At 42.6% G+C, this 16646-nt stretch overlaps 1 protein-coding gene across 2 annotated transcripts in view; it reads right to left on the bottom strand.

Annotated features, from left to right (window-relative positions):
• PHLDB2 (pleckstrin homology like domain family B member 2) overlaps positions 1-16646 on the bottom strand; it is a 491624-nt gene that overhangs the window by 30660 nt on the left and 444318 nt on the right. For both annotated transcript variants that reach the window (XM_086934418.1, XM_086934419.1), the window contains one exon: positions 9078-9224. In XM_086934418.1, coding sequence (XP_086790544.1) covers positions 9078-9224 — 147 coding nt within the window. The remainder of the gene's footprint in view (positions 1-9077; positions 9225-16646) is intronic.

Genomic DNA, 16646 nt, shown 5'->3' with positions numbered 1-16646 from the left:
ATTAGCACAGTTACAAGGTTTTAAAAGTAAATTGGTGAACAACAGTCCTCCGGCTTCCGCCTCAGAGGATACACATAAGTGAAGTACAAGTAAGTTGAAAGTAACACAAACTCCCATCAAAATATTTGTGACTCAATAATGACCACTAGGTTGTATATAGTGATGACTACAGAAGTTGTGTAGCATTGTAAATAACAAGTGTTACGTTTATCTACAGTTCTGTATAAAATGTAACTCCTTTGACTTTGATCAGAAGCTCATTAATATGCTCTTCGATGGAATAAAATGAGAGGTGATGGGAGGGAGGAATAGAGAGGATGGGCAGGAGGAGCGGTGTAGAGAAGGATGGAGAGATGGGTGGAAGGATGCAGAGATAGATGCCTAGATGTAGAGATAAATGGCTAGCGAGTAGGATGAATGGATGGAGGGATCCATGAAGAGGAGGATGTATTGGGAAAAACATGGATTTATCGATGAATGCAGGGAAGAGTGGATGGATAGTGAAGGATGAATGCAATGATGGATGGAAAGAAGAAAGATGGTGGAGGAAGAAAGATGGTGGAGGGAAGTGTTGTGTCTTCAGACCAATAACGACAAACACTAATAGTGTGTATTCAGGAGATTTATTTCTTGCTTGTTCTCTGTTCCCGGTCCCTACTCTAACTGCCCCTTTCCTGTATCAGCCCCTCCTCTTCCTCCAACCCCGTGACTCCTCCCATCCCAACTACTAGACCGTGCACATCATTACATCAAGGATGCATGGGTGAATGGTTGAAGAAAGGCTGTATGGATGCATGATAAGAGGGAAGGATAGATGGATGCTGAAATGAAGGAAAATACAAGCATGGAGAGAAAGAAGGATACATTAAAATGGGAGCAGGATGGATGGGTGTAAAAAGATAAAGAAGGTTGAATGGATGGAAACGTTCAGGAATGATGGAAGTAAGGAAAGAAAGATGGAATAGGTGCGAAAGATGGAGAAAACAGAATGGCAGAAGGATGGAAAGGAGGAAGATAATCCTTTTCAGACATTCAGACAGGAGCAACGCCCCAAACGACTACCAGGTTTGCTTGCCTCAGTGCCATTTCTGACAAGGTTCAAATAGGGGGGTATTTCTGGCTATTCCCTTGCTTACCAATGTTTCTGACATGAGACAGGGGTCTTTGGTTGAGCTCACTTTAAAATGCAATTTGGTCTTCCAAACCTGTTAGCCATGCACAGAATACTGGTTTACTCTTTTCGACCCCTTTTTCCCTAACCTATGCACAGGATTTTTGTTTCGCAGTATGCCTATTCCCTTCCCCTGTCAATTTCCTTTAACATACAATAGGGCGATTCACAAAAACTCTTAAAAGGCTAGTTGCAAGCCGTTTGCCTACTCACTGCAGTTTGAGGACTGTTCAGCTTGGTCACAAAACGCCCTGATGTATTCATGCGGAATACATATTTGGTAATGTAATGCGATTATGTGCATGTGTTTTCCATTCATTCCTGTGATAAAATTTGAGCTTTTATCTGAATATTACAGGATTGTTTGACTTCAATTTGTGGCAATCTTTAGGAAAGATTTTTCTTTGGGGTGGTGATGAGAAGTGTTAACGTTGGTTGATGCAATTGTACTTGTGTCATGATTAAGTTGTAACACGAAGCATATGGTTTCTGATTATCTTATCTTGCGATATAATCATGTGATATAGTATTATATTGTTATATCATCATTTTTGGCCCGTAGAGTCATTCTTAGTGTTGTAACTAGTGTGCAGGATGTGCTGAAAGTAGAGTGACTTTTTCCCTAGATGTGTCGCTTGGTGCTACACATGAAGAGACATTTGTAGCAGAAATGGGGTGCCAAGATGCCAGCCCTGCCCAATTTTCGTGTGTATTTAGCTGCCAGACGCTCCCCGGTCCTCCTTAGTTCACCGCTATGGAACTCTAATGAGGATCTCAAATGGAACCCACCTCTTTTAGAAGGTTTAGAACTGGGGTTACAGAAATATAGTGTCATTTGTTGAGTCAGCTAAAGTTTTGGATGGTGATATGTAACAAGTGGTTGTTCAGTGAGAACTGCACAGTGTGGGTCTGAACACAAAGTACATTGGTGTAGGAGTTCCAGCCACTTGAGTTTTATGGTTTTTTTTTCACCCCATTGGATACCGACCTGTCTGTTGCATCTTATTTTCACGAATTAGGAGCCCCTATGGACTTGGACTAATAGTCGGATCCTTTGTTTCCCGTCACATTAATATTTGCAGCGGATCATTAGTTGAGCACCAATCACTTATACAATCCTCTTCTTATCCATTATTTTATTTTTCTTACCCAAACCAGGATGGGCATTGTTTCGGATTATGTGGTGTTTACAAGTTGCCATGGTATTTACTTTGGCATTTGTAATTAGGATTTCTTCCACCTTTATTGTCCGGGCAGTAGCACAGACTGGGTATGCGCAGAGTGTCTATTTCAGCTCGTAACCCGCAGTAATGGTTGTCGGCCATGGAGCAGTGTTAAAGTGGTGGGACTGGTTTAATTTCAACCGGTGAGTGTTTTCATGATACGGAGGCTGTGTTGGGTCCCCAAGCCTTGTCCATGCTAGGCCCACTGATCGGGGTTACATTTGTTTTTTTTGCAATGCAATACCCACCGGAAGACATTGAGGTTATTTTTTCACGTTCACCCCATCGAGGATTTATTCGGATGCAAGTGGTGGTGCCTGATTTACTTCTAGAAGGTCTGGTGGGAGCAGAGACTATATAGGTATGCCAATTTGTAAACATGTGTACTTTTGTGGTGTAATTTTTTATACTTGCAATATTGACATTTTAAGTTAACCGTGACTTTGTAATGTACCATATCTCAGCGAGTGGGATTTATATTCGTGGTGTGAGGACAGTGTTTTTCTAGGGGGTACTCCCCAGAGACTCAAGTCTGTGAAAGGCACAGTGAGTGTATTTCTCACGACTTGTTGACTTTCCTCGGATTCTGAATGCAGCACATCTTTCTGGGTGCCTACAATAGTTATGTGCATCATGGATTCTTGGTAAATAGGTGGATGTCTCTCTGTATTCTATTACGATCTGGCTTCCATTCACATCGTTTTCCCAGGGGGGCACTGTGCATTTCCTTGCCCTGTTGGGGTACCTTCGTATGCCCAGATGATCAGCACATCCTGTGACACACGTAGGCAATTGTTTAACATTTTTATTTTCGGTTTTGGATGACTTTAGGTTGTTCCATTCACCCTAGTCCTGATGAGGCCTGGAAGAATAGATACAAGATTATCTGTTTTATGAACAGTTGATATGTACTTGAACAGTTGATATGTACTTTATTTGAACAAGAGAGTATATGTATGTATTTATGTAGATGTTTTCTGTTTTTGTCCATGCTTGATTTTTCAATAATACAATGAGGTATTGTTTCAACAATGAAGTCTGAGTGGAATGTGGTTTTTGATGCAGTAGAAATTAAGACGGGATGATGCACCTTGAATAGGGTAATTAGTTGTACCTTATTAGTAATTTTGAGATATCTATTCGTCCACGCTACCTTTTTGTATAACGTGATGTTCTTAGCCCAAGTAGTGGAGGTTGATTTGGGCAAACCCCTATGATTCGGACACGCTCTGCTCGAGTGGTAGGCTTGTTGTTTTTAATAGCTAATTGACAACTGTGTTTTTAAAAACCTTTTTACCTGATATTACGGCACTATTGCACCTCCTCTGGAGCGCTAGCTGCGCATTTATTTACTTGCTGCTACATTTGTTTTGGGACACACTTTCACACACCCCGGTCCACCGCGAGCTAGGCTCGATTGTTGTGGAGGGAGTTTCTTCGCTTTCCCTTCTCCGCCACTCCAGAGTTCCACACTTCCAGTTGGGGTGGAGGAAGCAGTCTAGTGCTCACACCGCTCTCCCCCATAAGACCCGATGTGCTGGCCAACGCGCAGCGGGCGCTCCGGCGGCATGCCGAAGGTGCGCCAAAGGTAAGCCCGTCCGCGGCAGACCGAGGCCAAGGGCCAGTCCCCATTCCCGGCCTCTGGCATACTCAGCAGCTCAATTAAGATCTCTTCAGGTGACTTATGAACTTGATGGAATTTCCAAGGCCATTTTAGTGTGTGAGGGCATACTGGCCCATAACATCTACCCACACCCAGACGGCCGCGGCTATCTCCCACCTCAGAGCGCTGAACTAGCCCACTTTACCTCAGGGGCGGAAAAAGAGCCTAAATCTTGCACGAAACAATCTAGTGGTCTGGAAGTCTACTATTTAAACACACGGTCCCTTGGGAAACATCAGCTAGAGATTTTTTCTTTGATAGATATACACAGGCCTGACATTCTATTCTTGGCAGAAACATGGTTGTCCACCGACTCAAACCCTGACATCTTGGCAGCCATTCCGGACCCCTATTATATAATCCATGAAGATAGAGCAACTGGAAAAAAGGGTGGGGGTGTTGCGGCTATCATTAACCAGAAACATCAATTCACCTCGCTCACATCCAGACAGATTCCTTATACGGAAAGCCTTACAATCAAATTTGAGTCGTCCCAAACTTCCTTGGCATGCATGATTATTTACCGACCTCCCCAATATAGGCCCTCATTTCCTCATGAATTTGGCGACATGATTGCGCAGCTGGTGATTAATCACTCAAGAGTCCTAATAATAGGGGATTTTAACTACTGGCCTGAGGACAAAAATGAATGCACTTCTTCTCGAGAAGTTACGTAACTCCTCGCCAGCTTAAATTGCACGCAGCATGTACAAGTCACCACACATTTCAAGGGTCATTCTCTCGACCAAGTGTGGCCAAAAAAACTTGACCCTCTCACAGTTGGCAATCTCCCCTTGCACCTGGTCTGACCACTGTCAGATAACCTTTAAGATCCTTGACATTCCCGCTCCTATTATGCTAAAGCCTGGTAACATGAAAGCAAGAAATTGGATCAGAGCATGTCTTGAGTCATTCCATTCCACCTTAGTAGACACGGTTCTCCCTACCTTCGCTGGCTCTCTTTCCACTCAAACTAGAAATCTCACAACTTGGTTAAAGGTGGCCAGCGATAAAGTAGCTCCCCTGAAAAACATCAACATTAAAAGAGCTCATGGTGCCCAAAGAGGGTTTTCTCCCAGCCTAAAAAAGCTCAAACTAGGACTCAGACAAGCTGAGCGAAAATGGAGAAGGAACTATTCACCGGAACTTAAATTAACCTATCTGTCCCTCCTTAAAGAGTATAAGTTCTCCATTCTCTCTTGCAAAACTAAGTATTTTTCGTTAACAATCCAGAAATCTGCCAATAAAACAAAAGAGATCTTCTCTATCGTGGACGAACTGACAGGCCTGAGCGAGTCTCTGCGCAACCAGCACATTCACAATCTCTTTGCGACACACTAAACCACTATTTCTTTGATAAAATAACCACAATAAAGGCTAGCATCCCAGAGAATAACATCTCTATGGCGTCATCTGCCGCAAGGCAAAAACCAGACGTATTAAGCCATTTCCCTCACATCACCACGGATATCTTCTTCAATCTGATAGTTAAAGTTAAGTTGGGATCCCCCCTCGACAGTGGCCCTACACACATCCTGCGTGAAGCTTTCCGCACCTGCCCTGACCCTCCTCTCTCTCTTCTTAACACCTCTATCAGTAGGGGCACGGTCCCCGAATCTTTCAAAAACGCGGAGATACTTGCCATACTAAAGAAACCCGGCACTAATCCTCAAGTTATGAGCAATTATCACCCGATTTCCATCTTACCGTACTTGAGCAAGATTTTGGAGGCCCATGTGGCTGGCTGCTTGAGCTCGTTCATAGATGAGTCACTCCACCTCGATCCCCACCAGGCAGGTTTTCGACCAGCTCACTCAACAGAGGCAGTCATTTTGACAGTCTTGGACGAATTAAGAGCTGGCGCAGATCGGAACTCCCCCCAGGCATTTATACTCCTTGATCTGTCTGCTGCATTTGATACGGTCGATCACAACATCATGATCGACCGTGTCCGCAGTGCAGGGGTCGGAGGCCAGGCATTAAACTGGATCCAGTCCTTTCTGACAGACAGACATCAATCAGTCCGCCTGGGCAACTTCTGTTCAGAAAAAGGAAAACTTCAATGTGGAGTCCCACAGGGCTCCTCATTATCTCCTCTTTTGTTTAATCTCTATCTGCAGCCCCTGATCGTCGCACTGAAGGAAATGGAAGTCTTGGTCTTCAACTATGCAGACGACCTCCAATTAATCTTCAACACACAACCCACCAGCTCTTCAGAGGCCAATTTGAAGTCTGTTATGACATACATCAGCAAATGGATGAGCGCCAATCAGCTCAAGTTGAACTCTGATAAAACGGAGCTCATCTTGACAGGCCCTTAATGTTTGGAATACCAATTTTTGGCCGACATCTTTGGGCTCCCCACCTGTCCCAGCACTTAAAGTAAAAAGTCTGGGGATAATGATAAGCAACAACATATCGATTAATCCTCAGATCAGCTCCGTAGTGTCGACTTGTTTTTTCCTTCTACGGAAAATAAAGAAAATAATAAGATTCCTCTCAAGAGAAGCAATAACTCTGGTAGTCATGGCACTCATCACTTCTCGACTGGATTATGCCAACTCCCTTTACGCTGGCATCCCAGCCTATCAAGCTCAGCGTTTGCAGCTGATTTAGAATCATGCGGCGAGACTTATTCTCCAACTTCCTGTGCGCCAGCATGTGAAACTAATGCTGAGACAACTGCATTGGCTCCCGGTGCGCCAACGCAGTGTCTTTAAGCTGGCCTGCATCGTTCACAAGGCGTTACTTGGAGGAGGTCCCGGGTTTATCTCTAATAAGATCAGGAATTATACTGCGTCCCGCACTCGTTGTTCTTCTAGTCAACATCTATTGACCATCCCTAAGTTCAAGCGGGTCAAACACGGAGGGTTGCGAATTTCCACCCTTGCCCCTCAAGAGTGGAACAAAATCCCCTTGCCAATACGGACTATAAAAATAATCACCTCCAGTTCAGGAAGCAGTTGAAAACCTGGCTTTTTTCACAAGCATATTCTAACTAACCATTCCTTACAGTTAGGGACCTGCCCTCCGAAGCGCCAATAAACCTACCCGGTGAACGTAGCGCTATATAAGCACCTTTTTACATTTTTACATTACATTCTGCAATTTTGATTGATTCTGCCAGCCTCCGATGGCCTGCATTTGGTAGATCTTTGGCGACCAGGCACTGATGAGGTTTAAACAGTGGATATGAATCATAGAAAAGAGCTATAAGTGGAAACTCTGATGCTCCATTCTTCCTTCCGACCAGGGCAATATCTTGCATAGCCTGTAGAATGGCCATGCCGATTGACCTGGAAATAATCATTGGCATTGTCAATATGTCTCGCCTATGAGAGCAATGTTGTGTAGCCATTCTGTACAGTAAAACAGATGCTTTGAAGTGTGGCCTAAACTAATTTAAAAAAGCGCTGTGACACAGAGAGGGCTAAATCACATTTTTTTTAAACGTGCATTAGCGCTGGTTGCACCATAGTCCTATTATTTCTATTTTTAGTCATACTGCACAGCAGCCACACTGCTATACAGCTTGGCTACAAATCATTGTCAAAGTCAGCAATGCCCATGTTGTATAGCATGAACAAAAAGTAATGGTTATGCCAATAGTCACAAAGGTAAGATCTATTGGCTTCATCAATGCTTGTGAAGTCTACGCTCAACACCTCTGTGATTCTGAGCAAATCAGTTAATCTCCACGTGTGAAAAAGAAAAAAACATATGACATTTGGCAGAAAATTGTATCGCATGAAGAAAAAATGTGTGCCCGTGTCTTAGTGAAAATACATCTGTTATCAGAATGAAAGCAGATAGCATCTGTTACCACAAGAAACATCCAATTCATGGGAGAAAGTTTTTTTTTTAAGTGTGTTTGGCATAGTAAACTGTAGCTACAAATGGAAAGAGGTTCAACAAGGACAACGGGGAAGAAGAAAAAATAAAAGTAGTCCCTCAATCACAGCATGATTAGTGGAAGGACAGCAATTAAGATAAAGCAATCAGTACTTGGTCCATACTCCAGTTGGAAGAAGAGGAAGTGAAACCATCACACACGCCAATTAGAAAGCAGCAAATAAGAGTGACAATGAAGCCAATTAATGTTAAGCAATGGGTGGGCTGCAAGCCTTTTGTTGTCTACAACATCTCTTGCAAGCAAGAGCGTAGCAGCGCACGCCCTGTCACAGGCAAGACCTAAACAACCGTTGGATATTTTTCCTCGTTACGCCTCTCCTGGGAAGGCGTATCTTTTTTGCCCATTACCAGGATTACCAGTTATGGTAAATCTGGGAAAGTGTCAAAAACCATGAAAGTCACATTGTAACACTCACGCAACGCATATTGAATGCTTTCCTAGGGCAGATCAGGCAACGCAGTGATTTCCACTGCGTTGCCTTACTCCAGATTTATGGAGCCACTCAGGGCCACACAAAGTGGCCTTGCGTGGCTTCATAAATCTCACTTAAGGTTTGCGCTGCAAATGTGCCGCGTTACGTAGTGCAAACACCACTCAAACTGGGTTATAATTAGGCTCCCAAGTTGTCATTTTGGTGGGTGAAAACACCAACAAAGTGTCAGACTTAAGACACAGCATAGAGTTTTGTTTGTCAGGTTTGCTCTTCTATCCAGTCTTGCAGTAGGTCTCTGGATCAGATGGCTTTATTTTGGACAGAAAAAAGGCTGGCTTTTTCAGCCACATTTCCAATGTATCAAAGGTCACTGGTTTAGTGTGGTTGTTTATGTTTTGTTACCTGCCCAGTTTGAAGCATGCTCTGCTAGGTCTATTTCTAGGTAGAGCACAGTATTTACACCAGTGTGTTGTTTTACATTCGCACACAGTATGCATCTGTGACTTGGGAGTGGCAGTCCATTTCTCTGTACCTTTCTGTGATGACAGCTAAAGAGCTGTTACTTCAAGTTACCCCCTGGAGTAGCAAAAGGAAATGTTGCAATTTGAAAGTAATGATAGAGGTGTCCGTGAAACAGGGTGCACCATAACCAAGTTCAAATATTTCTTACTGACCTGAGCTCTTTGCCTCTCGCGCATTTTAATTTCTGTCTCCACTAATTTCTGCCTCTGACTTGTCTCTTCTTGCAGACGTTGTTCGATGTCCTCTCTGCGACGCTTTTCTTCTTCTAAAGCTTGCTTCTTTGTTTCCATTTCACGTTCCTAGAAAAGAAAAGCAAACATCAAATGTCCACAGACTACCATTATATCTCATGCAACACTTCACATTTGAAATGGCAGCGGTGTGGTTTGAATAGGTATATAAAAAATGATTACTATTATTCTCCAGGTCTTCAAAACAAAGACACCTTGCATTATTAGTACGTAATGAATTTAGTAATGCACAGTGCTTAAATCGAGCCGGTGGTTTCTGGTGCGCGGCACTGGTAGTGTGCCACAAGATGGCGCTGTCTGGGATGACCTCAAAAACAGTCAATTATTAATTCAGTACACATTAAAATGACTATTACCTGCCGTACAAGCTATTCTTATAGCTTTGGGGGCCTGGAATAGTCCAATTGTCACACTTGTAAGAGTATGATGGTTAGTAGTTGTGTTGTTACTATCATTGGCTGCGCAGACAGGGGCAATGTGTGGTGCAAGCTGCAGTGGCCTCCTGACGAGGCCCCTCCCACTTGTATTTTTACAAAGTAAGCACTGGTAATGCACGTTATGACAGATGACAAACTCTTGAACATTCATGAGGAATTCACTAATGGAGAATGACGGAGAGTCAGAGAGAGAGTGGGAAAGCACCCATATAAGTGCGTCATTATGTTTGTACGCCAGCCGATATAGTGATTATAACTTTGTTTTTCTTTCTGGAAGTAAACTGTTACTGTTCAATATGTTGCTATGATTCTTATGGCACTACTTTTTTGGAATATGTATTGAACTGAATATTATTTAAATCCTAATAAATTATTTAGGAAAAGGTTATTTCTGAACATTGATGTAGCTATTCAGTGCTGACGCACTTCGTTAGACATTACTTTATGTTTCACTGTCTTTTTTCAAGTACATGGTATTTGTGTGGTTATCAGAGATTCATAAAGGCTATCTATGGGTTTTGAAATATAGCAAAATGCCTATTTGAAGGTTCTTAAGAACCCCAACGCCACACATAATAGACACTATTTTATGTTTATTATTTTTCATTTATGTTTCTTAGGTGTAATTCAATATGCTTTTAACTATTTGGTCGCCATAGATTTGTAAATATTATTGTCCTGTATACCAGGCTAATATAATGGTAGCTTAGCTGCCATGTGAATTATGAGAAAACCATCCTAATAACCACCCGGTGCAGGATCACTATATACAGCTGTTAAAAAAATTAATAGAAATGTAATCTGCAATGGAAAATTATAGATTTGCTATTTTTAACATCATCGATTCAGAAAAGGGGGTGGTGATGAACAGAGTGTCTGAATTAAGCAGACCACTCTTACCCAGTCCAAAGATCAGGGCTTGATCCATCACCGTTATTTAGCTCACTGCACCAACCCAGCTCAGAACCTGGCTATATGCAAATTAGTCTGTCCCTGGCCCAGTGCATCATGGGAACAGGGCAGACCAAACTACCAAGCCAATTCTTCAACAGAAAGGAGACAAGCTTCCGGGGACCGGTTTCTGGCATTTCAGCCGTCGTCGGCCCGGCTTGCTTGAATCCTTATGGTGCAGTGAGCAAGGGACTCATGTCTGAGTATACCCTGCCACACCTATAGTGGCCAAAAACGATTCAGAAAAGGGGTGGTGATGAACAGAGTGTCTGAATTAAGCAGACCACTCTTACCCAGTCCAAAGATCAGGGCTTGATCCATCACCGTTATTTAGCTCACTGCACCATCCCAGCTCAGAACCTGGCTATATGCAAATTAGTCTGTCCCTGGCCCAGTGCATCATGGGAACAGGGCAGACCAAACTACCAAGCCAATTCTTCACCAGAAAGGAGACAAGCTTCAGGGGACCGGTTTCTGGCATTTCAGCCGTCGTCGGCCCGGCTTGCTTGAATCCTGATGGTGCAGTGAGCAAGGGACTCATGTCTGAGTATACCTTGCCACACCTATAGTGGCCAAAAACAATTCAGAAAAGGGGGTGGTGATGAACAGAGTGTCTGAATTAAGCAGACCACTCTTACCCAGTCCAAAGATCAGGGCTTGATCCATCACCGTTATTTAGCTCACTGCACCATCCCAGCTCAGAACCTGGCTATATGCAAATTAGTCTGTCCCTAGACCAGTGCATCATGGGAACAGAGCAGACCAAACTACCAAGCCAATTCTTCACCAGAAAGGAGACAAGCTTCCGGGGACCGGTTTCTGGCATTTCAGCTGTCGTCGGCCCGGCTTGCTTGAATCCTGATGGTGCAGTGAGCAAGGGACTCATGTCTGAGTATATACCCTGCCACACCTATAGTGGCCAAAAACGATTCAGAAAAGGGGGTGGTGATGAACAGAGTGTCTGAATTAAGCAGACCACTCTTACCCAGTCCAAAGATCAGGGCTTGATCCATCACCGTTATTTAGCTCACTGCACCGTCCCAGCTCAGAACCTGGCTATATGCAAATTAGTCTGTCCCTGGCCCAGTGCATCATGGGAACAGGGCAGACCAAACTACCAAGCCAATTCTTCACCAGAAAGGAGACAAGCTTCCGGGGACCGGTTTCTGGCATTTCAGCCGTCGTCGGCCCGGCTTGCTTGAATCCTGATGGTGCAGTGAGCAAGGGACTCATGTCTGAGTATATACCCTGCCACACCTATAGTGGCCAAAAACGATTCAGAAAAGGGGGTGGTGATGAACAGAGTGTCTGAATTAAGCAGACCACTCTTACCCAGTCCAAAGATCAGGGCTTGATCCATCACCGTTATTTAGCTCACTGCACCATCCCAGCTCAGAACCTGGCTATATGCAAATTAGTCTGTCCCTGGCCCAGTGCATCATGGGAACATTGGACTGGGTAAGAGTGGTCTGCTTAATTCAGACACTCTGTTCATCACCACCCCCTTTTCTGAATCATTTGTCCACCATAAGCGTGGAAGGGCATACTCAGATGTGAGTCCCTTGCTCATTGCACCATCAGTATTCAAGCAAGCCGGGCCGACGACGGCTGAAATGCCAGAAACCGGTCCCCGGTAGCTTGTTTCCTTCCCAGTATAAGAATTGGCTTGGTAGTTTGGTTTGCCCTGTTCCCATCATGCACTGGGACAGGAACAGACTAATTTGCATGTAGCCAGGTTCTGAGCTGGGATGGTGCAGTGAGCTAAAAAACGGTGATGGATCAAGCCCTGATCTTTGGACTGGGTAAGAGTGGTCTGCTTAATTCAGACACTCTGTTCATCACCACCCCCTTTTCTGAATCATTTTTAACATCATAGCTACTATTTCATTTAGTGTTGGGCCAAGTATTGTTTAGTATTTTAGCCGAATAGGCTGGGCACTGTTTCTTTTTTCTTATGAGGATGCCTCCAGATAACACACTTACATTCATTCTTTGGAAACTAATCAGGGCTACTACATCACCTCAGTTAATCTTTATTTAGAAATGCTGAAAAAAACATATATTTCTATTTTACAATGAATACATAATTCATATTTTTTACATCAACATGCACATGGAAAATAACTGTACTCACTGAGGGGCACATTACGATCGCGAACGGACTTGCGTCCGTCCGCGAGCCCAGTAGGAGGGAAAGTCCGCATGTGCTGCGGCGTTCCCTCCTGTGCAATTCGGATGTGACCGCCACCCTGGCGGTCACATCCGCTATTTTTAACATTGCGGCGGGTGCGGCTTCAAGCTGCACCCGCCGCAATGTTAAAAACGCAAGCATTGCATTTACATGCAGAAAGCGGCAGGCACTGCGCGGTGCCTGCCGCTTTCTGCATGTAAATGCAGGGGGGTACCATAGGTACCCCCCATGTGCACCCCCCCACACCCCTTCACCCAGGGGGCCCGCAACAGGCCCCCGAAGTGAAGATCCGTATGCTTTTCCACGGCGGAGAACCCGCCGTGGAAAAGCATGTCTGGAAAGCCATCCTAATATGTCTGTTCATCACCACCCCCTTTTCTGAATCATCCTAATATGTCTGGCGGTGTCTGAGAGACACCGCCACCATATTAGAGCTTTTCTGCCACTGTTGTAAGCCGACCACGGTGATAAAGCGGCGGACTGAAACCAAGACCCACCAGCCATCCTAATGCGGCGGTGGGTCTTTGGTGGGTCCGCAGCGGATTTTCCGCATCCTCAGGGCCGGCGGTGGCTTCCGCCGGCCCGGAGGATGCGGAAAATCCGCGATCCTAATCGACCCCATAATTCTTGGAGACCAGCAGTAGATTGACAGTATGTATTCATTGGTGGTCTGCTAAATACTGTGTGTCATTTCTAATACAAGGTACATTAGCCATATTGAAGTTATACTTGTATTGAATAATTACAAAAGCCTTCTAATGTTAGATCAACTGATTATTGTTTTTGGACAAACCAGCCATTTTGTGGCAGCAGATAGCATCAATTAATTTGTAAAATGTACTGAATGTTTATGTTTTTTTTTCAATTTGGCTTACTATTATACTGTGTAGAATGACAACAGTACCATCTAGTCCTTAAAGGGCAACACCTTTGAATAATGTGTGTGTTTTGAATGTAAAATCCTAATAAAATGTAAGCACATCTTTTTTGTGGTCCTACAGAATTTTCTTCTCCATGTGCAGTTTTCAAAAATGGTTACCAGTGCCATTTTTAATAGCAAGGCTCCAACACACCTCTTCCTAATGTGAGTCTGGTCTCTCCCACTTGACCCCCAAACTAATGCCCGTGGCTGTAATGCCTGGATCTAACACATTGGTTAAAGGAATTAGCTACACATCTGAGCAGTGTCACTACAGACACTGCAGCGGCATGCAACTGAATAACTAGCAGCTCATGACTATCAAAATGGCAGCAATAGAAACTGCATTTCTAGTGAAAGAGCACAGGGAAAAGAAAATGCCCAAAGTCTGTAGGTCCATTCCTTACCAGAGTATTGATTCTAAAATTGCATTCCTTCCAGTTTTATTAAGGTGGCACTTTCATACAAGAGAAGAATTGTATTTTCTCAAGAAAAAAGTGCAGAAGCTATGTATCATTTTCTACATAATCACTACACCACTAGGTTAGTGACAAAGGTCTTGACAATTTAACTAGGCAATAGCGAAACAGGTAACATGGAATATACGGTATATAATCACCTTATATTTTACCAGCCCTAACCAGTGCTGGGAAACGTTGAATAAGCTCATCACAGAGACAGAAATAATTTAATTTTAAAACCACAACTCTAAATATTGTAGCAATTTTCCTTCTGCAAAATGCAGAACATTGCCTATTAGTCATTGGTCACATGTACTCATGCACAGAGATATTACTCAATGTTTTCCGGGATTCTAATGTAGCCACTGCCCGTTTAATTGAATGTCCTGTCCGTGAAGTAACATTGAATGAGTTGGGAAAAGCTAAATCTTGCTTTAGCCTGTAATAGATTCCAAGTCGTGCTTAATTTCAGCCGGAGTGGGCCACCGGCACTCATTGTAGGGGACTGGCACTGATTTTTCTGCATCAGAAACGTCTCCGAGAGCAAGAGAGGGGAAACAGTCAAAACAGAAATAAGGAAGAAGAGAAAAACCTTCATAAAAGGAGAAAACAGGAACATGCACAAGTGAGAAAAGCGGCTGAGAGTGTCTGGTAGTGGATAAAAGAGGTCTTCTGAGGAGAGCGTTATGCACCAGCACTCATACTCTTATAAATTAAGCACTGGTTTGAAGAATGGTATTTGTAATCACAAATGCTGTTGTACCTAACCTAACACTCACTACCGGTTGCTTTGTTTGTTCCCATATTATTTATTTCATGATGCCTTCCAATCTGAACTTGTCCCTTCCTATTTTATTGCATGTGATTATTTTGAATCATAGCTTATTTTCCCCTATTTTCAGCTTGACTTAATTGGTCTACTATCTGTGTACTGTAGTCATCCAAACACAGTAAATATGAATTAATAATATCTTTTAATTGAGCTTGTAAATCAGCATCCACATTCATCTCAGTGCATCTATTGAATGTCCCCTATGCATTCCTTCAGTCCTAACATTCCTTTTAGAACTAACATTATGATGTTATTTACACATCATTACATTCTCCCCTCTCCCCCTAAAAAAGTAAATAAAATGAACAACATAAATAAAATAAATAAATCAATATTGTTCAATTAGTCTTTCTGGTCTTTTTGAAATTCTTTCTGATTTTCTCTGTATCCATTCATCTTGTTGATCATTTGATTGTATAATTCTTTGTTCAGTATTTGGTGCAATTTTTCTAAAGAAAGATTTATTTCTTGTTATTGTTCTGTTATCATTTCCTGCAGTCATTGCTGTAACACATAGTCTTGTAATTTCCAAAGGTGTAGGGTGAAATCTGGTTTGTGATTTTTTTACTTGTTGTTGCCGAACCAACACTAGGTCACCAACTTGACATTCTTGACTTTAGTAGGATTTTCCTTTTTCTCTGTAGTATTTCATTTTTTCCTTTGCTTGTTTGTCTTTTCTAGTACTTTGTTGTGTAGTTTTGGAGCAATTGAGGGTAACTGTGGTAAACGAGTTGGCCTTGATTGCCCAAACATTAAATCTGAAGGGCGCTTTCCAGTTGATGGATGAGGAGTATTTCCATAGTCTGTTAAAATTTGACATAACGCTTGATTTGTTGAAATTTGTGACAGTTTACCTCTTTGCACTGCTTTTTTAATCGTTGCCATCAATCTTTCTACCATTCCATTTGCTCTAGGCCACGTTGGAGTTACCTTTCTATGTATTATTCCTAAATAGTTCATACATTTTCCAAATTCCTCTCCACTAAACGGTGGTCCATTGTCTGTCTTTAATATATTAGGTATTCTCCATGTTGAGAATATCTCATCTAATACTGGAAGTACTGTTGAAGTGGATGTAGAAGATATTGATTTTACGATTGGAAAACGAGAATACTCATCTACTACCGCTAGCAAGTAATGTCCAGAATCTAATGGCCCATAAAAATCTGCTGCTACATTTGACCATACAACATCTGGTAGATCTGACATATGTAATTCTCCAATTCCTTTTTCTTTTACAGTGCATTGGCAGTCATAACAAGATTGAACAATTTCTTCTACTTGTTTATCCAGCCTTGGAAACCATAACTTTTCTCTTAACAAAATGTTTTGTTGCTTAGACACCACAATGACCTTCGTGAGCCAAATAAATCACACAACGTTGAAGACTCTCTGGTATTGTTATTTTGGTTCCTCTGAGTAGTATTCCTGACGAGGTTACAGATAGTTCTGAACTTATGTTTTTAAATGCTAGTATATCATTTTTCTTGACATTTCTTTGAAATTGACTTCCATTAGTTATCAATCTCCACTTATTTTCATGTAAGATTTTCTTTACTTCTTGAAGAGTATTATCTTTTTCTGTTTCCTCAATTAATTCACTTTCTTTAACAATTCCTGGTACTGCTGATCTTACTATAAAATGTATGTATTCTTCCACCTCTAGCTGTTGCTCATCT

Source organism: Lissotriton vulgaris, chromosome 8, assembly GCF_964263255.1.
Source record: "Lissotriton vulgaris chromosome 8, aLisVul1.2, whole genome shotgun sequence".
Lineage (NCBI taxonomy): Eukaryota > Metazoa > Chordata > Amphibia > Caudata > Salamandridae > Lissotriton > Lissotriton vulgaris.
The sequence above is the reverse complement of the archived record's forward strand: the minus strand, read 5'-3'. Positions and strand labels throughout refer to the sequence as shown.